Genomic DNA, 26,635 nt, shown 5'->3' with positions numbered 1-26,635 from the left:
ATTTGCTCACGCATTTGTTGACAAAGTGGTGACCCTCGCCCCATCCTCGTTTGTGAATGACTGAGCATTTCATGGAATCTACTTTTATACCCAATCATGGCACCCACCTGTTCCCAATTTGGGTGTTCACCTGTGGGATGTTCCAAATAAGTGTTTGATGAGCATTCCTCAACTTTATCAGTATTTATTGCCACCTTTCCCAACTTCTTTGGCACGTGTTGCTGGCATCAAATTCTAAAGTTAATGATTATTTGCAAAAAAAATTGTTTTTATCAATTTGACATCAAATATGTTGTCTTTGTAGCATATTCAACTGAATATGGGTTGAAAATGATTTGCAAATCATTGTATTCCGTTTATATTTACATCTAACGCAATTTCCCAACTCATATGGAAACGGGGTTTGTAAAATGAGTTTGACACCACTGCAATAGAGGAAAGAACACAAGAAAGTGTGGGGGGGAAACAATACAGATGTTTATTAAGAACGGACTAAATAAAAGTGAGTGTATGAACACATTTGCAGCTGATTAAGAGCCATAAGTTGCCTCGTCAAAAGCCTTGCGGGCCCTCTTGAGCTCCTCGTTCATGGTCAGCAGGTCTTTGACCCTGGCGAACTTCCTGGGGTCCTTCCGGATGAGGAAGACGATGTCCTCCACCTGGACGCGGCCCTGGCGCCCGATAGACATGGCTTTGTGGGTCATCTCCGTGACGAACTCGATCACCAGGTCCTCCAGGATGTCCACGGACTCGGTGTACGGGTTCTGGTCGTCCCCGAAGCCGTACATCATGCAGCGGAGCTCCTTGGAGAAGAGCCTCTTCCTGCGGCCGTGGCACACGTCCGCGCCGCCGCAGCCCTCGTCCAGCTCCTCGTCGTAGGCAGCCTCGTCCTCCTCTTCCGCCATTCTGCGAGGGAGAAACTGGTCAGTTCGTCTGTTTATCCTAAACTACGCCATTTTTCCTTACCCGAGCTTCAACAAAGAACCAAAACAACACAACTTCCGCGCATGCGTGGTTAACCTGGAAGTGATATCGCGTATTTTAGGAAACACTGCCTTGCGCTTAGTCGTCGTGTAACTGACGTGTACTTAAGTAATGTTATTTTAATAATATCACGAATAAGCCAAATAAGTCGGTGAGTTGATCTACTATTGTTTTCATTGTTTCTTTTTATTTATTTATTTTTGTATTATTTTCGTTGTGTGTGCTGCTACCACGCATGCGTACTGTCAACCCATCTCCAAAGGTTTGTTGTGCCGTCAAAATATAACGTTTTCCTCAATTATACTTAGTATGCTTTATTTTTGCTCGATGGCTATGATGCCGAATGAAAAAGGAGCTGTTTTTCATTTTAAAATGATCTGTGTTTAGTGCTTGTCTCATGCAAACCTACATATTTAGACAATAATGCCAATAGTGCTGACATTTGTCAATGGAGTCCGTTAGTGAGCAGACGCGTACGTCACCGGGAGAATGGTGACGTTGATATTTAGCGGTGTTAGGGAAATTAATTTAATAAACAATTCATTTTTAGTCCAGTTATCTATTGTCTTTTACTTTCTACGCTATTAGTTGCCCATTTTATTACAGTGGAAGTTAGCTTGAGGAACTTTGACCTGTTAGCACACCTGCTAGCAAAGAGCTGCTACAGCTCTTGTTTTGCTTTGTAAATAATTTGCTTATTTTGTCTCTTAAAATGCAGGACTGGTGTTTAAAAAAAAGGAGACTGGCTTCACATTGCAGATGGCATTTCTTCTACTCTAGCTGCCTGTTTTATGGCGTGCCCGGTCCAGTTCCTGTGCAGGACTCTGCGGACTTTGGGACTGGTTCTCCTCTACTATGTCTTCTCCATAGGCATCACTTTCTATAATAAATGGCTAATGAGGGTAAGTGCATTGTTTTGTTTGCTGTGAATGTGTGAACAGTGTGCACTAGTTAGGGCAGTCGCCGGCTTTGGACCAAAAACACAAAAAACTCATCTGTCTGGAGCCTCAAAAATGGTAAGCCGTATGTATGTCTTATAATGAAGACAACACATGATGTAAGTGTCTATGTTAGCTATAATAGCCTACTATCAAAATGACTTTAAAAGTCTTATATATGTGTTATAATGAAGATAACACATGGCGTAAGTGTATATTAGCCTACTATCAAAATGACTTTAAAAGTCTTATATAAGTGTTATAATGAAGACAACACATGATGTAAGTGTCTATATTAGCTATAATAGCCTACTATCAAAATGACTTTAAAAGTCTTCTATAAGTGTTATAATAAAGACAACTCATGATGTAAGTGTCTATATTAGCCTACTATCAAAATGGCTTAAAGTCTTATATAAGTGTTATAATGAAGACAACACATGATGTAAGTGTCTATATTAGCCTACTATCAAAATTACTTTAAAAGTCTTTAGGGCTTCAACAACTAATCGATTAAATCGATTAAAATCTATTATTAAAATAGTTGCCGATTAATTTAGTCGTCGATTCGTTGGATCTATGCTATGCGCATGCGCAGAGTTTTGTTTTTTTTGTTAATTAAAAAAAAAATATATATATATATAAATATATATATATTTTTTTAATAAACCTTTATTTATAAACTGCAACATTTACAAACAGCTGAGAAACAATAATCAAAATAAGTATGGTGCCAGTATGCTGTTTTTTTTTCAATAAAATACTGGATAAGATAGAAATGTAGTTTGTCTCTTTTATCCGATTATTAATCGATTAATCGAAGCAATAATCGACAGATTAATCGATTATCAAATTAATCGTTAGTTGCAGCCCTAAAAGTCTTATATAAGTGTTATAATGAAGACAACACATGATGTAAGTGTCTATATTAGCTATAATAGCCTACTATCAAAATTACTTTAAAAGTCTTCTATAAGTGTTATAATAAAGACAACTCATGATGTAAGTGTCTATATTAGCCTACTATCAAAATGGCTTAAAGTCTTATATAAGTGTTATAATGAAAACAACACATGATGTAAGTGTCTATATTAGCCTACTATCAAAATTACTTTAAAAGTCTTTAGGGCTTCAACAACTAATCGATTAAAATCGATTATTAAAATAGTTGCCGATTAATTTAGTCGTCGATTCGTTGGATCTATGCTATGCGCATGCGCAGAGTTTTTTTTTTTTTTTTTTAATTAAAAAAAATATATATATGTATATATATATATTTTTTTTTAATAAACCTTTATTTATAAACTGCATCATTTACAAACAGCTGAGAAACAATAATCAAAATAAGTATGGTGCCAGTATGTTGTTTTTTTTCAATAAAATACTGGATAAGATAGAAATGTAGTTTGTCTCTTTTACCCGATTATTAATCGATTAATCGAAGTAATAATCGACAGATTAATCGATTATCAAATTAATCGTTAGTTGCAGCCCTAAAAGTCTTATATAAGTGTTATAATGAAGACAACACATGACGTAAGTGTCTATATTAGCCTACTATCAAAATGACTTTAAAAGTCTTATATAAGTGTTATAATGAAGACAACACATGACGTAAGTGTCTATATTAGCCTACTATCAAAATGACTTTAAAAGTCTTATATATGTGTTATAATGAAGATAACACATGGCGTAAGTGTATATTAGCCTACTATCAAAATTACTTTAAAAGTCTTATATAAGTGTTATAATGAAGACAACACATGATGTAAGTGTCTATATTAGCTATAATAGCCTACTATCAAAATTACTTTAAAAGTCTTCTATAAGTGTTATAATGAAGACAACTCATGATGTAAGTGTCTATATTAGCCTACTATCAAAATGGCTTAAAGTCTTATATAAGTGTTACAATGAAGACAACACATGATGTAAGTGTCTATATTAGCCTACTATCAAAATTACTATAAAAGTCTTTAGGGCTTCAACAACTAATCGATTAAAGTCGATTATTAAAATAGTTGCCGATTAATTTAGTCGTCGATTCGTTGGATCTATGCTATGCGAAGAGTTTTTTTTTTTTTTGTTAATTAAAAAAAATAAAAATAAAAATATACATATATTTTTTTTTTAAATAAACCTTTATTTATAAACTGCAACATTTACAAACAGCTGAGAAACAATAATCAAAATAGGTATGGTGCCAGTATGCTGTTTTTTTTCAATAGAATACTGGATAAGATAGAAATGTAGTTTGTCTCTTTTATACGATTATTAATCGATTAATCGAAGTAATAATCGACAGATTAATCGATTATCAAATTAATCGTTAGTTGCAGCCCTAAAAGTCTTATATAAGTGTTATAATGAAGACAACACATGATGTAAGTGTCTATATTAGCTATATTAGCCTACTATCAAAGCAACTTTAAAAGTCTTATATAAGTGTTATAATGAAGACAACACATGATGTAAGTGGCTATATTAGCTATATTAGCCTACTATCAAAATGACTTTAAAAGTCTTATATAAGTGTTATAATGAAGACAACGCGTGATGTAAGTGTCTATATTAGCTATATTAGCCTACTATCAAAATTACTTTAAAAGTCTTATATAAGTGTTATAATGAAGACAACACGTGATGTAAGGGTCTATATTAGCTATATTAGCCTACTATCAAAATGACAATGTGTGGCAGGCTGACACAAATATTTGTTGACACAAATGGTAAATGGGTTATACTTCTATAGCGCTTTTCTACCTTCAAGGTACTCAAAGCGCTTTGACACTGTTTCCACATTCACCTCAAATGTTGAAATGTAATATTTATTTCTACACATTTTTACAACATTGGAAACCAGTAGTAAATCAGAGGTTACTGAGAAGGTGAGAAAACTCCTGGAAATGACTGGCTTTTAAAGGCCAAAGGTATAAATGTGTGTGTCCAAGTTAAACGAAACGGCAGGCTGTCTTCTTTTAATAGATTTATTACCATATTTGGCAAACTAGGTAACATTTGCTGTGGTCTGGAACAACATGGCACACAAACAACTATCAGAAATGCAGCCAATATTACATCCAGATAATGTGTCATGAGACATGCAAAACTAAATTACATACAAAGAGGACATAAGTAAAGGAAATTTAATGAGCTCAAATATACCTACACATGAGGCATAACGATGCAATATGTACATACAGCCAGCCTAAATAGCATGTTAGCATTGATTAGCTTGCAGTCATGCTCTGACCAAATATGCCTGATTAGCACTCCACACAAGTCAATAAGATCAACAATGCGCACGTTTGTGCATTCACGCACAGCATAAAACGTGTGGTGGACAAAATGAGACAAAGAAGGAGTGGAAGATTTTACATTTAAACAAACTGTTGCGTTTGTTTGTATTTTTCTCCCATCTTTTTCCATTTTCAATCCTTTTTTAAAACTGCTCCAGGGAGCCACTAGGCTCAAGAGCCACGGGTTTCTGACACCCGAGTTAGGTCAGGGTGCAGTTTCCCCCCAAGATCCAGCAGATGGTTTTGTTTTTCCAATAGAAACTATATTTATATTGAATACAGAGCAGTGAGTCAGTTGATAAAGTCAGCTGGTCTGTATGCTCAATGTTGCTCAGTGTTGTTTTTGAAGCTGTCAAGGGGTGTGGCTTGTTTTGAATTGGTCAATGAATGGAAAAATCTAGTGCTGCTACAGCTTCGACTTTAAGGTTTTAAAAAAATTATGCGGAAACGGATTAAAACATTTTGTCAATTTGAACAAGATGTGTGTTGTATTGGTGTGAAAGGCTTTTTTCTAATTGAATACTGCTGCAGCCTACCTATGAGGGCTGCCTGCAACGCTAATTGATGGATTCATTTGCAAAATTTTAATTGATAGACCGCCTTTTATTACTTTTGGTAAATAATTGCACCAAAATACTCTAACAAAGGGGTGTTCAAAGTGCGGCCCAGGGGCCATTTGCAGCCCGTAGCTAATTTTCTACCGGGCACAATCGTTAGCAGTCGAATATTACCATGCTAGCTTTTTAGCAAATTTTGCAGGTATACACCTCAGCGTCAAATATTTTACTTCACAAATAATACCTTTTAGCATGCTAATGTTAGTGTGCTAGATTTTTTAAGTACATTTTGTAGGTATACACCTCAGTTCATTTTTTGGTACTTGATACATGCTAACGTTAGCATGTTAAAATTTAAAAACCCATTTTACCTATGAGGGCTGCAAGATTAATTGATAGATTAATTGCAAAATTTTAATTGATAGACCGCCTTTTATTACTTTTGGTAAATAATTTCACCAAAATACGCTAACAAAGGGGTGTCCAAAGTGCGGCCCAGGGGCCATTTGCAGCCCGTAGCTAATTTTCTACCGGGCACAATCGTTAGCAGTCGAATATTACCATGCTAGCTTTTTAGCAAATTTTGCAGGTATACACCTCAGCGTCAAATATTTTACTTCACAAATAATACCTTTTAGCATGCTAATGTTAGTGTGCTAGATTTTTTAAGCACATTTTGTAGGTATACACCTCAGTTCATTTTTTGGTACTTGATACATGCTAACGTTAGCATGTTAAAATTTAAAAACCCATTTTACCTATGAGGGCTGCAAGATTAAATGATAGATTAATTGCAAAATTTTAATTGATAGACCGCCTTTTATTACTTTTGGTAAATAATTTCACCAAAATACGCTAACAAAGGGGAGTCCAAAGTGCGGCCCAGGGGCCATTTGCAGCCCGTAGCTAATTTTCTACCGGGCACAATCGTTAGCAGTCGAATATTACCATGCTAGCTTTTTAGCAAATTTTGCAGGTATACACCTCAGCGTCAAATATTTTACTTCACAAATAATACCTTTTAGCATGCTAATGTTAGTGTGCTAGATTTTTTAAGCACATTTTGTAGGTATACACCTCAGTTCATTTTTTGGTACTTGATACATGCTAACGTTAGCATGTTAAAATTTAAAAACCCATTTTACCTATGAGGGCTGCAAGATTAATTGATAGATTAATTGCAAAATTTTAATTGATAGACCGCCTTTTATTACTTTTGGTAAATAATTGCACCAAAATACGCTAACAAAGCGGTGTCCAAAGTGCAGCCCAGGGGCCATTTGCAGCCCGTAGCTAATTTTCTACCGGGAACAATCATTAGCAGTCGAATATTACCATGTTAGCTTTTTAGCAAATTTTGCAGGTATACACCTCAGCGTCAAATATTTTGTTAGTTCACAAATTATATCTTTTAGCATGCTAGTGTTAGTGTGCTAGATTTTTTAAGCACATTTTGTAGGTATACACCTCAGTTCATTTTTTGGTACTTGATACATGCTAACGTTAGCATGTTAAAATTTAAAAACCCATTTTACCTATGAGGGCGCAAGATTAATTGATAGATTAATTGCAAAATTTTAATTGATAGACCGCCTTTTATTACTTTTGGTAAAAAATTGCACCAAAATAGGCTAACAAAGGGGTGTCCAAAGTGCGGCCCAGGGGCCATTTGCAGCCCGTAGCTAATTTTCTACCGGGCACAATCGTTAGCAGTCGAATATTACCATGTTAGCTTTTTAGCAAATTTTGCAGGTATACACCTCAGCGTCAAATATTTTGTTACTTCACAAATCATACCTTTTAGCATGCTAGTGTTAGTGTGCTAGATTTTTTAAGCTAATTTTGTAGGTATACACCTCAGTTAATTTTTTGGTACTTTAGCATGCTAAAATTTAAAAACACAATTTGCAGGTACACACCTCAAAGTAATATATTTTGGTACTTGACACATTTTAGCATGCTGACATTAGCGTGCTAGCTTTAGTGTCATACATTTTGTTATTTCACTAATGCTAACTGTAACACGCTAATATTAGCAAGTTAGCATTGTGTTGTTAGCATGCTAGCTTTTTTAGCTAATTTGACCCTAATTTTTTGTAACTAGGCGCTATCTGCTCAGCGTGCTAGCTGTTACCATTTCAGTTTGGCTTTGGCTCTTCAGCATTCACACAAAATTTCTACCGAAATTGCATTTTGTAGTTCTTTGAAAAAAATCTGTATGTTGTACTGGTTATTAATGTGAAAACTACCAAAGTATTCCCTGCATTCTTTGATTTGTCAGTCTGTGGCCCTCAGTGGAAAAACTTTAGGTAGCCCTGCTCTAACAGTATTGGATAAAAAATAATATTTGCACTGGATATCATGTTGGGAGGATGTTTGTAATAAAGTAACACCGTTAACTTTTCAGTAATTTATTTTTGGTGGTTGTAATGGAATTTACTATCATAGGTTTTGAGTTAAAATCAAGTCGCAGACTCAATGTCAAACCCAATCGTGTACAGCAGATCATGAGCAATAATCGTTTGACTAATCAAATAATCAAAATAATAATCGCTGACTAGTTGACAATTAAAACAATTGTTAGTTGCAGCCCTAATGCCTACACTCAGGATTGTAATGACGTGTTATAAATGATTGGATGTGTTCTTGTAGGATTTCCACTATCCCCTCTTTATGACGCTAGTACACCTGGCCATCATTTTCTGCCTGTCGGCGCTGACCCGGCGGGCCATGAAGTGCTGGACAGGGAAGACTCGTGTTATTCTCAGCTGGACTGATTACCTCTACAAGGTGGCACCCACAGGTTAGTATTGTTGCATGAATATCAGTCCTAATTTGTTGTCTTAAAGATACATACAGTGCAACCTCGATTTACGAATTTTTTGGTTTACAAACTTTTAGATCGCGTCAAATGTGCCAAATTTGACAAATATCTTAAGAAACAGTAACACAATGCCCCTCCTCACTCTGCCTGCCCTCCTCACTCTGCCTGCCATCCCCTCTGTCTTGCGCCTCTGAAATAAAAATGATTTAATTTTTAACTTATTTTTAATTATTGTAGCAACATAGTTGTTAATGTTTTTCAGCACACCAAAGGGACTTTTGTGTGTGTGCGCATTGACAGTTGAGCTTGCCGTTTTGTTGCTATTTTGATAATAAAGAGATTGTTGATCCATTACCCCTTTGTTTGTTTGATATATATACAGTATATATATATGTATCATACTTGCCAACCTTGAGACCTCCGATACCGGGAGGTGGGGGGTGGGGAGTGGGGGGGCGCGGTCGGGGTGGGGCGGGGGCGTGGTTGGGGGCGTAGTTAAGGCCGTGGTTAATAGGGGAGTATATTTACAGCTAGGATTCACCAACTCAAGTATTTCATATATATATATATATATATATATATATATATATATATATATATATATATATATAAAAATATATATATGTATATATATATATATATATATGTATACGGTATGTATGAAATACTTGACTTTCAGTGAATTCTAGTTATATATATATATGTATATATATTTATTTTATTATACATATAAATAAAATAAATACTTGAATTTCAGTGTTCCGGGGGATATCCAGTAGATGGCAGTATTGTCCTGTTTAACTTCTCCTCCGTTCATGACTCGGCCACTGTGTTCAATGGAGAAGTCTGTTCTACAAAATGTACAGGCAACATAATTACATACCCCTTCCCTTTCGAACTGTCCTGGATGAACTGAAATTCTTGTTTCCATTCGTTTTGGAACTTGCAAGCGTATTTCTTCATCTTGCTCGTCGACGGCGTCGCCATGTCTGTAACTTCCTCGTTCTTCTGCTTCGTCTCCTTGTTGTGTGCGCAGTTGTGCACTCTACTCTCTAAAAGCCGTAGATGTTATGACGTCATTGGGCAGGCAAGCTGTTTATATTGTGGGAAAGCGGACGTGAGAACAGGCTGTCCCCACTCAGGTCCGCATTGAGCTGGAGGGGGCGTGGCCTCCAGCTCCGGCTGAATACCGGGAGTTTGTCGGGAGAAAATCTCTGCCGGGAGGTTATCGGGAGAGGCGCTGAATACCGGGAGTCTCCCGCTAAAAACGGGAGGGTTGGCAAGTATGATATGTATATGTATATGTATGTGTATTGACATTAAATTGTCTTTAAAGTGTGCATTCTTTTACTAAAATAGCGACTTTTGTAGAGGCTACAACCAACTATTCACGTTTACATTGTTTCTTATGGGAAACTCTGCTTCACTATACAAACTTTTTCAATTTACAAACCATGTCCAAAAACCAATTCAGTTCGTAAATCGAAGTTCCGCTTTACAATGACACATCTTGTATTGTACTGTGTGTGATACATCTTGTTTTATAAGAAAACATATTGCATTGTATACAGTATACCTCAGTATATATCCTACATATTGTTCATATTTACCGTATTTTTCAGGTGGTTGTGCTTACCGACCTCGAAGCTATTTTATTTGGTACGTGGTGAAATGATAAGTGTGACCAGTAGATGGCAGTCACACATAAGAGATACGTGTAGACTGCAATATGATGGCATGGGTTCCCTTTTTGACAAAAGTCCCTATTGTACTAAAGGTTTGTAGACTTTGAACACAATATAAAGCACTATACAGTACTGTATATCAAATAAACATAAAGGAGATCAAATTTCGTGCCCTGCCGACACGCACACGTCACTAGCCCTGTGGTGTGCTTACACTATATGGTTTTAAACTCCTTAACGTCAACAGCCAGGTCGCGACAAAGATTAGAAATAAGATATCAAATCCACTTTACTTTGTTGGTTAATCTTCTTTGCTCGCAGCGAAAGGGAGTGGGAGAGAGCTAGGCAGTGTCGACAACGGTGTCAATAATACCTGAATGTTTCGAACCACATATATCGCCTGTCCATTGCTCTCTTTGGACTCATTTGAGTTAGCAAAACTAGAAAAATGTTGTACAAATGCTAAACAAAACACTTAAAAAGCCCAAAAAGTAGCACAGTGACTAGAAGCGGCACTGTGCTGACTGAATGAGCACTGAGCAGCAGAGAGCAATGGATGTGCTGCCGGGCACAAAATGGCTCCACTGCAGGCGCAGAATGGGTAGATGAAACAAAGCGTTCTGTGCCTGCAACAAAGCATACCGTTATTTGGTCTGTGGTCCGTAAATTGAAAAGTTTGTATGACGAGCCGTTCTTAATTAAAATAATGTAATAATACATATTTTATTATAAGAAATACATGTTGAATGTTCAGTGTTTCCCATAAACTGCCAAGATACCTGTGGCGGTGGGGGCGTGGCTATGGGCGTGGTCACAATGACATCATCGAGTAATTTGCATAATTTACTACAATGATTTGATTTTCTCTAAAAAGGCTCAAAAAATGTATACTTACTATTTAATAATAACAGTTTTGTTTTAAACGTCCATCCATCCATCCATCCATTTTACAATATAATTACAACACTTTTTGTACATATTTATATACAGATTTGAACAATAAGTTATTCACTTAAATATATTTATTAATTGTGGTTCTTACAAAAAATATATCTTATAAAATATAAAAGCTAAAATGTCTCAAAGATCTGCCCCTTTAATTAGTGCATACTAAATAATTTAACTTTATCCTACTACTACAACAATATTATTTACCAGCAACATAAAGTGAAACAGAGGCAGAGGTGTCCTGCCACAGTCAGTAACAAATAAACAGAAAACAGTAGTGGTGGTAGATAGACACAGAGCTTCATCAAACATCTGATCCACTGAACAAAGAGCTCCAAAAATCTTGAACTTTAGACTGCCATCAGTTTTACTCCCTACACTTAACCATGTGTTTCCTACTGCCTGCAGACTTTGCACCCTTTGTTATATACACATGTTGTGTTTCTAATATAAATACATTTAATAAAGTCAAATACAAATAAGGCAACAAGAGAAGTATCCTACACTTCTCTTTTGTAAAGTAAATCTGAACAGCCGATATGGGCATCTACATCAACTATATAATTTGCCTGAGAAGCTGGAGAGGACAAAAAAACAAAAACAAAATTTTTTTAATTTTCTTTTTAATTTTTTAATTTAATTTTTTTAAAATTTGTGGCGGACGTAATTCTTTCGTGGCGGGCCGCCACAAATAAATGAATGTGTGGGAAACCTTGATGTTATAATAATATATTTTATATTAAATATGTTACATCTGATTTATGATGTATAATGTTCCCCCAGCCTTGGCGACAACACTGGACATTGGACTGTCCAACTGGAGCTTCCTCTTCATCACCATTAGCTTGTAAGTTATTACCTCCACCAGGAAGTTATGTAATTGCAGGCTGTAAGCTTCGTGTACTCGCGGACTCACAGATCTACACGCTGGAAGCCAGTTGTGCAGGGTTAACAAAGGTTTTAATGTTTTCCAGTTCTCAAATCGCTACGTTTTTCCAGACTTTTCAGTCTCACCAATCCTCCCCCTCCTCTGCTCCCGGCCGCTCACTGTTAAAAACAACAGATGATTAGATTAACACGTACCACCTGTGAAATCTAATCACCTGCCAGCTGTGTCTCGCCGTCAGCACATGGCCAGCCCCTGCCCGATGGTGCTCGCCCTTTAGTACCAAGGACGGCGGCGGTGACTTTTCCTACTGCAAGCAGCTCTGACTACACCCCCTCCCACACAGGCGTTAGTTAGTTAGTTAGTTAGTTAGTTAGTTAGTTAGTTAGTTAGTTAGTTAGTTAGTTAGCAACATAGCTCAAACAGGTTATGGGAAGATTTTGATGAAACGTTTGGGAAATGTCAAAAATGGGATAAGAAACAAGTGATTATATTTTGAGGGTGATCCAGATACTTTATATTATCTTACGTTACGTTTTGTTACAAGGCCGCACTTCCCTATGTGTGTGTATGCTGGCACCTCGCCTCCATGACTGACCAGAGGGTGCACTTCATTTCTTTTATTCCGCCATAGAACAAAGCCTCTCGCAGCCTGTTTGGAAGCAAAAGACCAACAAAACAAACACGTACAAACTTGTCTATTTCATTAATCTTTTGATTTGCTGGGGTGTGTATGTCAGTCTGTTAGTTAGCAACATGGCTCAAAAAGTTATGGGCGGATTTTGAATAAACTTTCAAGGAATCAAAAAAATAGGATAAGAAACAAGTGATTAGATTTTGGGGCTGATACGTTATCTTACGTTTGTGTTACGAGGCTCAACTTGTCTGTGTGTGTTTGGGAGCAGCCCGCCTCCACCCACAGAGACAAAGAGAGTGGATGACTGACAAGAGGGTTCACTCCCATTTTATTTTGCTATCGAACGAACCACCCTCTTGCAGCCTGTAAATAAACACGCACAAACTTGTCTTTCATTTATCTTTTGAGTCGCTGGGGTTTGTTGGTTAGCAACATGGCTCACAAAGTTATTGGCCGATTTTGATTCAACTTTCAGGAAAAGTGGTTCGATTTTGGGTCGTGATCCGGGTCACTGTCTGGATTCAGGAGGGTTTTTTTCCCTTTCGGGCGATTATAGGGCCTGGTCATGTGCTTTTCTAGTTGACAATGAAATAATTCTCACACATTTTCAAACAATATTTTTTTCTTTTTCCAGGTACACCATGACCAAGTCCTCCGCAGTACTCTTTATTCTCTTTTTCTCTCTGCTCTTCAAACTTGAGGAGCCAGTGAGTATCCGTGTATTCAATACATAAATAATTCATATTTAAAATGGTTTTGTTTTAGTGAATACTTCCATTCTCGTGTTTCTCTTGTTAAATCGTGTCTTTTTTCCAACAGAACCCATTCCTGGTCCTGGTGGTCCTGTTGATCGCCAGCGGCCTCTTCATGTTTACCTTCCAGTCCACCCAGTTCAACCTGGAGGGTTTCGTCCTGGTGCTGCTGGCGTCCTTCATCGGGGGAATTCGATGGACTCTCACTCAGGTGCTCATGCAGAAAGCGGAGCTGGGTCAGTGCTTATTCTTTGTCCGTTTTATCAGAACATGCGTTGCCTTTAAGACCACCAGCTTGTGTTACAGCTACTTCTTTAACACGCTAAACTGTCATTTACGTGTAAAAACGACCAAGTCGAAGTGCTCAGTTGCTCGCTAGCCTGTGTCGGCTATTTTTGTAGCGCTTTTATTGTGAATGCCGGAACTGTGTGCGGTTGGTCTTTGGACTCTTGACAGCAGGTGTGTCATTTTTTCTTCATCAGGGGTAGGGTTGTACAGTATACCGGTACTAGTATAGTATCACGGCACTAATGAATCAAAAACGGTACCATACGGTCTATCTGTGTTGACCCTGCGATGAGGTGGCGACTTGTCCAGGTTGTACCTCGTCTACCGCCCGAATGCAGCTGAGTAAGGCTCCAGCACTCCTCCGCGACCCTGAAAGGGACAAGCGGTAGAAAATGGATGGGTTCCCAATTTATTTTATTTTATTTTGTAACGGGCATGACGGCGCACCGTCACGTCATGACTTTGATGGGTTTACGAGCAGATGAGCATGTTCGGCAGTGCACAATCACAGAGTACTTACAAGCAGACACAGTGTGTAGACAGAAAAGGGAGAATGGGCGTGCTTTGGCTTAAAAACTAACGATAAAGGTGAAGTTATAATACTGAAACGCCCGCAGGAAGAGGTGCTGTAAGACATGGCTAGCTCGCTAGCAGCGAACAGCCATCCGCAGTCGGCTGTGCTTTAGCTACTTCTAAATCCCTAATCTTCACCTCTATGGCGACAAATAAAGTAAGTTTCTTACAAGTATCATCCCTGCAGGACGAGGAATAGCTAAACATGCTTCACTACACACCGTAGGAGGATACAATAGCTCCCAAAAGCTAGTGCGCCTAAATGTAAACAAATGCCATGGGTGGATCTACACCTAACATCCACTGTTATGATACCAAGTACAATAGCGTATCTAGTCGATACTACTATGATTACATCGATGTTTTTTATTGTCACAAAATCTTTTTCCTTTTTTAAAATGTCATATTATGTTTATAAACTCAGTAAATATGTCCCTGGACACATTTGAATATGACCAATGTATGATCCTGTAACTAATTGGTATCGGATCGATACCTACATTTGTGGTATCATCCAAAACTAATGTAAAGTATCCAAACAACAGAAGAATAAGTGATTATTACATTTTAACAGAAGTGTAGATAGAACATGTTGAACCGGAAAATAACCAGATATTAACAGTAAATGAACAAGTGGATCAATAATCAATGTTTACAGCTTGTCCTTTATCATTTTGACAAAATAATATCATGAGAAATGATACAATATGTTACTGCATACGTTGTAACATACGTTGCCGTTTATGCCAATCAAGTAAATGGTAAATGGGTCGTACTTGTGTAGCGCTTTTCTACCTTTTTAAGGAACTCAAAGCTCTTTGACACTATTTTCCACATTCACCCATTCACACACACATTCACACACTGATGGCGGGAGCTGCCATGCACGGCGCTAACCAGGCCCATCAGGAGCAAGGGTGAAGTGTCTTGCTCAAGGACACAACGGACGTGACTAGGATGGTAGAAGGTGGGGATTGAACCAGTAACCCTCAGATTGCTGGCACAGCCACTCTACCAACTTCGCCACGCCGTCCCCAAGTGACAAATGTCTTAGTGAAGATGGATGATAGGATGATGCCTATTTTTTTTAATGATGGCGATCAACCATACTCCCTCCCTGGTGTAGAACAAATATTTTTTTTAGAGACTGCTTCTTTTGTTGTCCAAAAAGGCCAAAGGACAAGCAAAACACATCCACCAACAGCTGCTCAACTGGGATTTAAATACATTTTCACTGTGAAATTAATGCGGGGAAAAAGTTTGCGTTTTTATCTGTCATCTTCCATGTAGGCCTCCAGAACCCGGTGGACGCCATGTACCACCTCCAACCTCTCATGTTCCTCGGCCTCTTTCCTCTCTTCCTGGTTAACGAAGGTGAGACTGTTCATCTCTTTTCCTGAATGCTACAATTTACACATACTGTGGAACCTCGATTTACGAACTTAATTGGTTCTCGGACAGGGTTCGTAAATCGAAAAGGTTGTATGGTGAACTTCTCCATTACAAACAATGTAAATATGAATAATGGGTTCTCGCCACGACAAAAGTCCATATTTTAGTGAAAATTTGTACACTTTGAACACATTCTAAAGTGTTATACAGTACTTTATATCAAACAAACATAACAAGCGGGTGATGGATTAACTTTCTTTTTATTAACAAACCAAAACAACAAGCTGCTGTCCTCTGTATGCGCTGCCAACACGCGCACACACACAGAAGTCACTTTGGTGCCTTTACAAACGATCAGAAATCACAATAGTCCTTAACTTCAACAACCATATTGCTACAATAAACATTTTAAAAATTAAAATCTACTTACATTAACATCAGCTAAAAGGGGCACTCGAGCAAGGAGCAGACGAAGGGAGGGATCGAATGAAAGTATCGTGTGTGTGTGCGTGCGTGCATGCCCTTCTTGAGACATCAACAAGGAAAAGTAGCTTCCATATGAGGAGGTGTGAACAAGTGATGACACAAATCATGGTCCCAATAACATTGCATCTGATAGAGAATGTCTCATTTGCACCCCTGGTGGTGACATCTATCACAATGAGGGTGGTCCCAAAAAGGAGGGATTTTTCACATTGACTGTGTGTCGGTTTTAAAAGTGCTCCCCCTCTGGTCAACATATGAAATAACAAGTGTGTGTAAGAAATTGAAATGCGCCCCCTTTGGCCAAAATTTATTAAAAAAATAAAATAAATATGTAATTACGGTAGAGACATACTGTAATAAGTTGAAGTAAATAATGAAGATTAAAAAAACAATTACAAACAAACAATTAAAAATATAAATAATTAACTAAAAGCTTACCTTTTTTATATTTGCATAGTATGTATATATTACTAATGTTGTAAATACAAATCTTTATATATCTAGAAGGGGTGGTCCTAAAGAGGTAGGCATTTTTCGGAAGGAGGTAAAACTACAAGTGTGTGTGAGTGCGTGTGCGCACACTGAAAGGGACACTTGAGTGCCCTCTCCTTTGCTGTGAAATAAGTCTGCTTTGGCATGTTTTCCCAAAAAAGTCCAGTCTAGGGTTGTTCGGTATACCGGTACTAATAAAGTACCGCAATACTAATTGATTGAAATCGGTACTATACTGCCTTTGAAAAGTACCGGTACCGTTCTTTCATCCAAGTGCCGCTGTGTGGCGGTCACTACAGAGCCGAAGCGCATGATGTGGAGTGTGTCAAAACGCACACACAAAGTGCATACAAGCAATAACATCTTGGAGAGGAAGAATGGCAAAAAACGACAATTCTACCGGTTAATAAAGAAGTTGGTGAAGCGCAATATGGAGGTATTTGGGCTTCAAAACCAACAATAAAGGTGACGCTTTAAACAAGGAAGCGCCACGCTTAAAGTGTTGCATTAAAACATGCCTCGCCAAATGTGGTGATTAGTATTACCACCTTTGCTTCAAACCTAGGTAAACATTTAAATAATAAGCATTCAGATCTGCACAAGGAGTTATAAAGAGTGAGAGGTAATGTAGTTGTTACACCGGTCCTGCTGTTCGCTCCAGTGCAGACTGTAGTAGAGGAGCATAGGGCAGACATTCCCTTCTGTTCACTTTACCCCACAATGGGTCTGCTAAATCCGCTTCCCGGTCAGAATTTGAGGCCGCCGATTTGTGACAATCTGGTTGCTTTATTGTTAGTTTTGCAGGACACAGCCGGACTCATTCATCACTTTACTGCGCAGTGCGCGCGCTCCTCTCTCTCTGTACTTGCCCACTCACTCACTGATGTCACTCAACTAGCACATTGACATTTTCGCTACTCTAATAAGTTTACAGGTCCTCTGTTGTGCACATGTAGATACATAACATGTAGATACACTATGTTGCCAAAAGTATTTGGCCTCCTGCATAAGTGCCATCCCATTCCTAACCCATAGGGTTCAATATGATGTCCTGAAAAACAACCCCACACCATAATTCCCCCTCCACCAAATTTCACACTCTGCACAATGCAGTCCGAAATGTAGCGTTGTCCTGGCAACCTCCAAACCCAGACTTGTCCGTCAGATTGCCAGATGGAAAAGTGTGATTCATCAGTCCAGAGAAGGCGTCTCCACTGCTCTAGAGTCCAGTGGCGACGTGCTTTACACCACTGCATCCCACGCTTTGCATTGGACTTGGTGATGTATGGCTTAGATGCAGCTGCTCGGCCATGGAAACCCATTCCATGAAGCTCTCTGCAAACTGTACGTGGGCTAATTGGAAGGTCACATGAAGTTTGGAGCTCTGTAGCAACTGACTGTGCAGAAAGTCGGCGACCTCTTTGTACTATGCACTTCAGCATCTGATGATCCCTCTCTGTCAGTTTATTTGGCCTGCCAATTGGTGGCTGAGTTGCTGTTGTTCCCAAACTCTTCCATTTTCTTATAATAAAGCAGACAGTTGACTTTGGAATATTTAGGAGCGAGAAAATTTCACGACTGGATTTGTTGCACAGGTGGCATCCTATGACAGTTCCACGCTGGAAATCACTGAGAGCGGCCCATTCTTTCACAAATGTTTGTAGAAACAGTCTCCACGCCTAAGTGCTTGATTTTATACACCTGTGGCCGGGCCAAGTGATTAGGACACCTGATTCTGATCATTTGGATGGGTGGCCAAATACCTTTGGCAATATAGTGTATATAACATGTAGATACATAACATGTACCGTATTTTCCGCACTATAAGGCGCACCTAAAAACCTCTAATTTTCTCAAAAGCTGACAGTGCGCCTTATAATCCGGTGCGCCTTATATATGGACCACTAACAGGTCTCGCAACTGCGGGATGCATAACGTAACCCCAGCCTCTACTGTAGCGTCTATTCTATGCACCTTATAATGCGGTGCGCCTTATAATGCGGTGCGCCTTATATATGAACAACGTTTTAAAATAGGCCATTCATTGAAGGTGCGCCTTATAATCCGGTGCGCCTTATAGTGCGGAAAATACGGTAGGTACATAACATGTACAGTAAGTACATAACATGTAGATACATAATGTATATTTTAACCTTCTAAAATTGTTCTTTGAGTGCAATAGGAAAAAAAAAATATTTATATATATATATATATATATATATATATATATATATACACACACTACCATTCAAAAGTTTGGGGTCACCCAAACAATATTGTGGTATAGCCTTCATTTCTAAGAACAAGAATAGACTGTCAAATTGCAGATGAAAGTTCTCTTTTTCTGGCCATTTTGAGCGTTTAATTGACCCCACAAATGTGATGCTCCAGAAACTCAATCTGCTCAAAGGAAGGTCAGTTTTGTAGCTTCTGTAACGAGCTAAACTGTTTTCAGATGTGTGAACATGATTGCACAAGGGTTTTCTAATCATCAATTAGCCTTCTGAGCCAATGAGCAAACACATTGTACCATTAGAACACTGGAGTGATAGTTGCTGGAAATGGGCCTCTATACACCTATGTAGATATTGCACCAAAAACCAGACATTTGCAGCTAGAATAGTCATTTACCACATTAGCAATGTATAGAGTGTATTTCTTTAAAGTTAAGACTAGTTTAAAGTTATCTTCATTGAAAAGTACAGTGCTTTTCCTTCAAAAATAAGGACATTTCAATGTGACCCCAAACTTTTGAACGGTAGTGTATGTATATATATATATATATATGTATATATATATATAAAATATGTTTATTGTATTGCAAGATTTTCTGTTAAAATAAAGCCAAAATTGACACTTTTTCATAGTTTGCTTAATTTGGAAAAGTATCGAAAAGCATCGATATACATTTTGGTACCGGTACCAAATCATTGGTATCGGGACAACCCCAGTCCATTCTCATCACAAATAAAACTTGCTGTGGTATGAAGCACGCTTCATTGATTCTTCCATTCATTTACTACTCTCAAATACCGTATTTTTCGGACTATAAGTCGCTCCGGAGTATAAGTCGCACCGGCCGAAAATGCATAATACAGAAGGAAAAAAACATATATAAGTCGCACTGGAGTATAAGTTGCATTTTTGGGGGAAATTTATTTGATAAAATCCAACACCAAGAATAGATATTTGAAAGGCAATTTAAAATAAATAAAGGATAGTGAACAACAGGCTGAATAAGTATACGTTATATGACGCATAAATAACGAATTGAGAACGTACCTGGTATGTTAACATAACATATTATGGTAAGAGTCATTCAAATAACTATAACATATAGAACATGCTATACGTTTACCAAACAATCTGTCACTCCTAATCGCTAAATCCCATGAAATCTTATTCCTCTGTGTCGCTTCTAAACAACTCTGTCAACTCCAAAGGTAGACAATGCGCCGCTTCCTCTTCTATCGGTACGTCTAGTCTCTTAAGTGAATGAGATAAATAATATTATTTGATATTTTACGGTAATGTGTTAATAATTTCACACATAAGTCGCTCCAAAGTATAAATCTAAAACTATGAAAAAAACTGCGACTTATAATCCGAAAAATACGGTAGTCTTTCTTTTAACTCCACAATGATTCCCTCCTTCTTTCCACGCTGGTCTGTTGTTTTTTGGGGACTTATATTGGTGCGCATTTCTCAAAAGGCAAAATAACACAAAAAGGCACACACGCTGAAGCGCTGTGGAGTGACTAGTAGTGTACTGTACTGGGCAGCAAGTGACGTATAGGGCTCCGCCTTCCCAAAAATGCTGCGCCCTGCTTTTTGCCTGCAGGCGTGTACACAAAGTGAATTGATTGATTGATTGATTGTTTGAGACTTTTATTAGTAGGTTGCACAGTGAAGTACATATTCCGTACAATTGACCACTAAATGGTAACACCCCAGTACGTTTTTCAACTTGTTTAAGTCGGGGTCCATTCATGATACAGATATATACTATCATCATAATACAGTCATCACACAAGATAATCATCAGGATTTATACATTGAATTATTTACATTATTTACAATCCGGGGTGTAGAGGGAGGGGGTTAGGTTTGGTTGTTATCATCAGTCATCAACAATTGAGAACAGAGAAATGGATATTGAAACAGTGTAGGTCTGACTTGGTAGGATATGTACAGCAAGTAGTGGACATAGAGAGAGAGAGAGATCAGAAGGCATAAGAAAAAGTATCTACATTTGATTATTAACAATCCGGGGAGGGTGTTAGTTTAGGGTTGAAGTTGCCTGGATGTGTACTTTTATTGCGGTTTTGAAGGAGGATAGAGATGCCCTTTCTTTTATACCTGTTGGGAGTGCATTCCACATTGATGTGGCATAGAAGGAGAATGAGTTAAGACCTTTGTTAGATCGGAATCTGGGTTTAACGTGGTTAGTGGAGCTCCCCCTGGTGTTGTGGTTATGGCGGTCATTTACGTTATGGAAGTAGTTTGACATGTACTTCGGAATCAGGGAGGTGTAACGGATTTTATAGACTAGGCTCAGTGCAAGTTGTTTTACTCTGTCCTCCACCCTGAGCCAGCCCACTTTGAACAAGTGGGTAGGAGTGAGGTGTGATCTGGGGTGGAGGTCTAGAAGTAATCTGACTAGCTTGTTCTGGGATGTTTGGAGTCTAGATTTGAGGGTTTTGGAGGTGCTAGGGTACCAGGAGGTGCATGCGTAATCGAAAAAGGGTTGAACGAGAGTTCCCGCTAGAATCCTCATGGTGCTTTTGTTGACCAGAGAGGAGATTCAATAGAGAAATCTCGTTCGTTGGTTGACCTTTTTGATTACCTTGGTTGCCATTTTACCACAGGAAAGATTAGCCTCTAAAATGGAACCTAGGTAGGTGACCTCATCTTTCCTGGTGATAACAATGTCACCCACTTTTATAGTGAAGTCATTGACTTTCTTAAGGTTGATGTGGGACCCAAACAGGATGGATTCCGTTTTACCCAAGTGTATGGATAGCTTGAATGAATGAATGAATGAAGCGTTCGTACACAGAGACACGGTTTGCACTTAGAGGCATATTTGGCTCCATCTAAAAGTGTGTAAATCAAAAAGTTTGTAAATCGAGGTTCCACAGTATATTCAATCAACCCCAGAGACTTATTTCGTCATCACACAAGTTGTCCCGCCACTTGGACCCACATAAGCGAAAGAACAATCTGATTTATTATGTGTGTGTAGGATTGAGCTTGAGCACGTCAGACAAGTTGTTCCGGGTGACGGAGTTGTCTCCTCTCTTGTATTCTGTGCTCTCGTTGAGTATGGGAGGAGTCCTGGCTTTCGGTTTGGGCTTTTCAGAGTTTCTCCTCGTCTCACGAACATCCAGCCTCACCTTGTCCATATCGGGCATCTTTAAGGTACTTTTTTTCCTTCATGGCATTTGGACATACCTCCCTGGTGTCTCACCTTGTCTCCCCTGCAGGAGGTCTGCACGCTGCTGCTGGCAGCATGGCTGATGGGAGACAAAATGAGCGCGCTCAACTGGCTGGGCTTCGTCATGTGTGTGTGTGGTATCGCACTGCACGTGGGTCTAAAGACTTACTACTCCAAAAGTACGTCAAAGGAAATATCATGAACATTTCAGCGTAAATGCATATTTTATTTGTAAAACGAAGCATGTTTGTCAAACAAATCCGTCCTTAAAGGCCTACTGAAACCCACTACTACCGATCACGCAGTCTGATAGTTTATATATCAATGATGAAATCTTAACATTGCAACACATGCCAATACGGCCGGGTTAACTTATAAAGTGCAATTTTAAATTTCCCGCCACACTTCCGCTTGAAAACGTCTCGGTATGATGACGTATGCGCGTGACGTAGCCAGTTTAACAGAGGTATGGCTTCCCCATTGAAGCCAATACGAAATAGCTCTGTTTTCATCTCATTATTCCACAGTATTCTGGACATCTGTGTTGGTGAATCTGTTGCAATTTGTTCATTGCATTATGGAGAAAAGCTGAGCAAGCAAAGAAGAAAGTTGTCTGTGCGAAGCGGATATTTTGCGAGGGAAGTCAGCAACACAACACAGCCGGTGTTTGTTTACATTCCCGAAAGATGCAGTCAAGATCGAAGAACTCGGACAACAGAGACTCTAACCAGGAGGACTTTGATTTGGATACACAGATGCGATACCGTGAGTACGTAGCTGTGCTTCCAAACATTTGATCGCTTGCTATAACCAGCTCGAGCTAGGAGCTAGCATAACAAACACCCAGGTGTTTGTTATGCGGGATTAATTTGTGGCATATTAAATATAAGCCTGGTTGTGTTGTGGCTAATAGAGTATATATATGTCTTGTGTTTATTTACTGTTGTAGTCATTCCCAGCTGAATATCAGGTCCCACCCGCGCGCTTCCAAACAATTGATTGCTTGCCCGTACGTGCGTGTCATGTACGTAACTTTGGTTAAATATATAAGCTTTATGAACCTTGGGTTAGGTGAACGGTCCTTTGGGCTGAGTGAGTGTGTGTGTTGTGCAGGTGTTTGAATTGTATTGGCGGGTTATATATACGGGATCCCGTCCATATTACCCGCTCGAGCTATAACTAGCTCAAGCTAGTAGCTAGTAGCTAGGAGCTAGCATAACAAACACCTAGGTGTTTGTTATGCGGGATTAATTTGTGGCATATTAAATATAAGCTTGGTTGTGTTGTGGCTAATAGAGTATATATATGTCTTGTGTTTATTTACTGTTGTAGTCATTCCCACCTAAATATCAGGTCACCCCCGGCTCTTACAGCATCTTCCCTATCTGAATCGCTTCCACTCCCCACTAGTTCTTCACTTGCATTTTCCTCATCCACAAATCTTTCATCCTCGCTCAAATTAATGGGGAAATCGTCGCTTTCTCGGTCCGAATCTCTCTCACTTCTGGCGGCCATCATTGTAAACAATAGGGAACTTTGTGGATATGTTCAATTGACTACGTCACGCTACTTCCGGTAGGGGCAAGCCTTTTTTTAATCAGATACCAAAAGTTGCGATCTTTATCGTCGTTGTTTTATACTAAATCCTTTCAGCAAAAATATGGCAATATCGCGAAATGATCAAGTATGACACATAGAATAGATCTGCTATCCCCGTTTAAATAAAAAAAAATTCATTTCAGTAGGCCTTTAAATGTATGGTATATGTCAGTGGTTCTCATACTTTTTTTACTTGGCTATACAAGTACCACCATAATGGACAACATTAAAGTAGACTTAGACAAACTTTAATGATCCACAAGGGAAATAGTTCCACACAGTAGCTCAGTTACAAAGGATGGAAAGGATAATGCATACAAGGGCACAAAAAGAGGGCAAAAACAAAAGGTAAAAAATAGACTAAAAAATGTACCATAATAAGAATATAAAATATAATACACTTGTAATATTGCTATGTAAAGGAAAAGGGGTAGGATTAAATACCAGTAAGCTCTGCTTTTTCCTACTCATTTTCAAACATGTTGAATAGAGAAACCGGAAATTGTGATGTATCATGTTGTATGCGAGCATGTTCAAAATAAACACAAACTCAACTCAATATAAAACAATGTGGTGGGCTAGATCTGGCCCCCGGGCCTTGAGTTTGACACATGTGGTTTAGCCGTATAAATGACCATGTTTCTATACAATGTCTACATATTTACATTTACAGTTGAAACAAGGTTTTAGTACATCAGATGAACACAAATGCTCCTAAAGTAGCAACGTCGTTGACATACTAACTATATTTAAATATCAAAATAAAACAATTAAATCCTAAATATTTCTCTCCATCAGCTGTTTTTGACAGCCAGTGGTCTGCACCCTCTGCTGGCTGCTTCCTGAATTCTTCCATTTTGTCTCGTCTTCCAGATAAAGGCTCGTCCATAAGGCAGCTGAGCAGTAAGAACACGGAGCTCCAGCTGCCCTTGCTGAGGCAGGATGAAGACGATGCCGACAATGAGGAAGAGGAAATGACTCTGCACTAGCACACGAGATCATCATCATCCTCGTAGAGATCCATCATGGTCTGCTTGACAACATCAATGTTGTTCTCTTTTGTCTCAGGGGAGTTCAAAATGATTGAAATTTAATTGAAATAGAATACTTTTCTATGTGAGGTGACTCTCTAGGAGAATCATGGACCTTACTAACTTGATAACAATCAGTTTGTTCCCTTAAACTTGATTTATCCACACAAATTTAACCTCCACACAAATAGAAATAATCTGTTCGAGGCTCAGACTGACCACCAAAGACTATAATACTTTGCGTCGTATTATCGTAATGCGTTCCAACTCCACGTGAGCTCATCCGTTTCCGTTATTTTTTTCATTTGTCGTTATTTTCGACTCAAGCCATTATGTACCGAGCAGCCTGGGCAGACCATAATTCATGTTGGAGCTGACTCGATGCACGGATTTTTGCGGCTAGCTAGTCAATCATGTGACCTCAGGGGTATTGTACTTTACAGGTTTTACTGTACTTCAATACTTTTTCTCGCTTTCAGTAGATATTTTTAGCTTTAAAAATGACCTGATTGTGCCTTACTTTCTGTACCTCGGCGTCTTCTACTGGACTTGTAATTAAAACATTTGCTGCAATTTATCATACAAAATAGAACATGTTGTGTCATTTTTACAGACAATAATTGTTCTTCAGCATTAATGGTGCCTTCACAGATGTGTAAGTTACCCATGCCTTGGGCACTAATACACCCCCATACCATCACAGATGCTGACTTTTCAACTTTGCGTCTAGAACAATCCGGATGGTTCTTTTCCTCTTTGGTCACGACTTCCACAGTTTCCAAAAACAATTCGGAATGTGGACTCGTCAGACCACAGAACACTTTTACACTTTGCATCAGTCCATCTTAGATGAGCTCGGGGCCCAGCGAAGCCGGAGGCATTTCTGGGTGTTGTTGATAAATGGCTTTCGCTTTGCATAGTAGAGTTTTAACTTGCACTAACAGATTTACTGGCAAACTGTAGTTAGTGACAGTGCTTTTCTGAAGTGTTCCTGAGCCCATGTGGTGATATCCTTTACACACCGATGTCACTTTTTGATGCAGTACTTAGGGTTTCAAGGTCATGGGCATTCAATGGTCATTCAATGTTAAGTGCAGTGATTTCCCCAGATTCTCTGAACCTTCTGATGGTATTACAGACCGTAGATGGTGAAATCCCTAAATTCCTTGCAATAGCTCGTTGAGAAATGTTGTTCTTAAACTGTTTGACAATTTGCTCACACATTTGTTCACAAAGTGGTGACCCTCGCCCCAGCCTTGTTTGTGAATGACTGAGCATTTCATGGAAGCTGCTTTTATACCCAATCATGGCACCCACCTGTTCCCAATTAGCCTGTTCACCTGTGGGATTTTCCAAATAAGTCTTTGATGAGCATTCCTCAACTTTCTCAGTCTTTGTTGCCACTTGTGCCAGCTTTTTTGAAACATGTTGCAGGCATCAAATTCCAAATGAGCTAATATTTGCATAAAATCACAAAGTTTTCCAGTTCGAACGTTAAATATCTTGTCTTTGCAGTCTATTTAAATGAATATAGGTTGAAATGGCCCTTACTAACTTGATAACACTCAGTGATTGTTCTTCATAGCATGCATTCATTGTTGCTGCTCACCACTTTTCTTACTAATGAGTTATAATCTATGTTAAAAATTTTACTAACACAACTTTTTTATTTGACCAGTTATGGAGGTTAATTTGTGTCTTTTATTACGAAATATTTTTTTGGACATTCAATTTATTTAACTGAAATTTTTGTGTTTGAATTTTCCCAATTTAAAAAATTAAGGTCATTACATAAAAAATTGTGAGCATAATTTGTGTGTCCAAAAA

General features: G+C 38.6%; 2 protein-coding genes across 4 annotated transcripts; one reads left to right on the top strand and one right to left on the bottom strand.

The window, feature by feature from the left end:
- Positions 1–455: 455 nt before the first annotated feature.
- On the bottom strand, positions 456–1,092 carry taf13 (TATA-box binding protein associated factor 13). Its single transcript, XM_062052624.1, has 2 exons — positions 967–1,092; positions 456–906 (listed from the first exon to the last, which is right to left on the bottom strand). The coding sequence occupies exon 2, from the start codon at positions 903–905 to the stop codon at positions 531–533; it is 375 nt and encodes a 124-aa protein (XP_061908608.1). The 5' UTR covers position 906; positions 967–1,092; the 3' UTR covers positions 456–530.
- On the top strand, positions 1,030–25,509 carry slc35c2 (solute carrier family 35 member C2). 3 transcript variants are annotated; one of them, XM_062052617.1, is made up of 10 exons: positions 1,030–1,135; positions 1,703–1,886; positions 8,431–8,581; positions 12,019–12,082; positions 13,393–13,465; positions 13,578–13,746; positions 15,662–15,745; positions 21,987–22,162; positions 22,228–22,357; positions 24,651–25,507. In XM_062052617.1, the coding sequence occupies exons 2-10, from the start codon at positions 1,776–1,778 to the stop codon at positions 24,764–24,766; spliced, it is 1,074 nt and encodes a 357-aa protein (XP_061908601.1). In that variant the 5' UTR covers positions 1,030–1,135; positions 1,703–1,775; the 3' UTR covers positions 24,767–25,507. The 3 variants fall into 3 exon arrangements, with proteins under 3 accessions (XP_061908601.1, XP_061908600.1, XP_061908602.1); XM_062052616.1 differs by lacking the exon at positions 1,030–1,135 and adding an exon at positions 1,142–1,246; XM_062052618.1 differs by lacking the exons at positions 1,030–1,135; positions 1,703–1,886 and adding an exon at positions 10,225–10,261 and having other exon boundaries at positions 8,466–8,581; positions 24,651–25,509.
- The last annotated feature ends 1,126 nt before the right edge of the window (positions 25,510–26,635 follow it).

Source organism: Entelurus aequoreus, linkage group LG07, assembly GCF_033978785.1.
Source record: "Entelurus aequoreus isolate RoL-2023_Sb linkage group LG07, RoL_Eaeq_v1.1, whole genome shotgun sequence".
Taxonomy (NCBI): Eukaryota; Metazoa; Chordata; class Actinopteri; order Syngnathiformes; family Syngnathidae; genus Entelurus; species Entelurus aequoreus.
This window is presented reverse-complemented; position numbering and strand designations above follow the sequence as displayed.

Coding starts and splice junctions, on each gene's coding strand:
- taf13 (XM_062052624.1), bottom strand. CDS start 905: ATGGCGGAAGAGGAGGACGAGGCTGCCTACGACGAGGAGCTGGACGAG.
- slc35c2 (XM_062052617.1), top strand. CDS start 1,776: ATGGCGTGCCCGGTCCAGTTCCTGTGCAGGACTCTGCGGACTTTGGGA. Junction 13,747..15,661: donor CATGCAGAAAGCGGAGCTGG/GTCAGTGCTTAT, acceptor TCTTCCATGTAG/GCCTCCAGAACCCGGTGGAC. Junction 22,163..22,227: donor CCATATCGGGCATCTTTAAG/GTACTTTTTTTC, acceptor TCTCCCCTGCAG/GAGGTCTGCACGCTGCTGCT.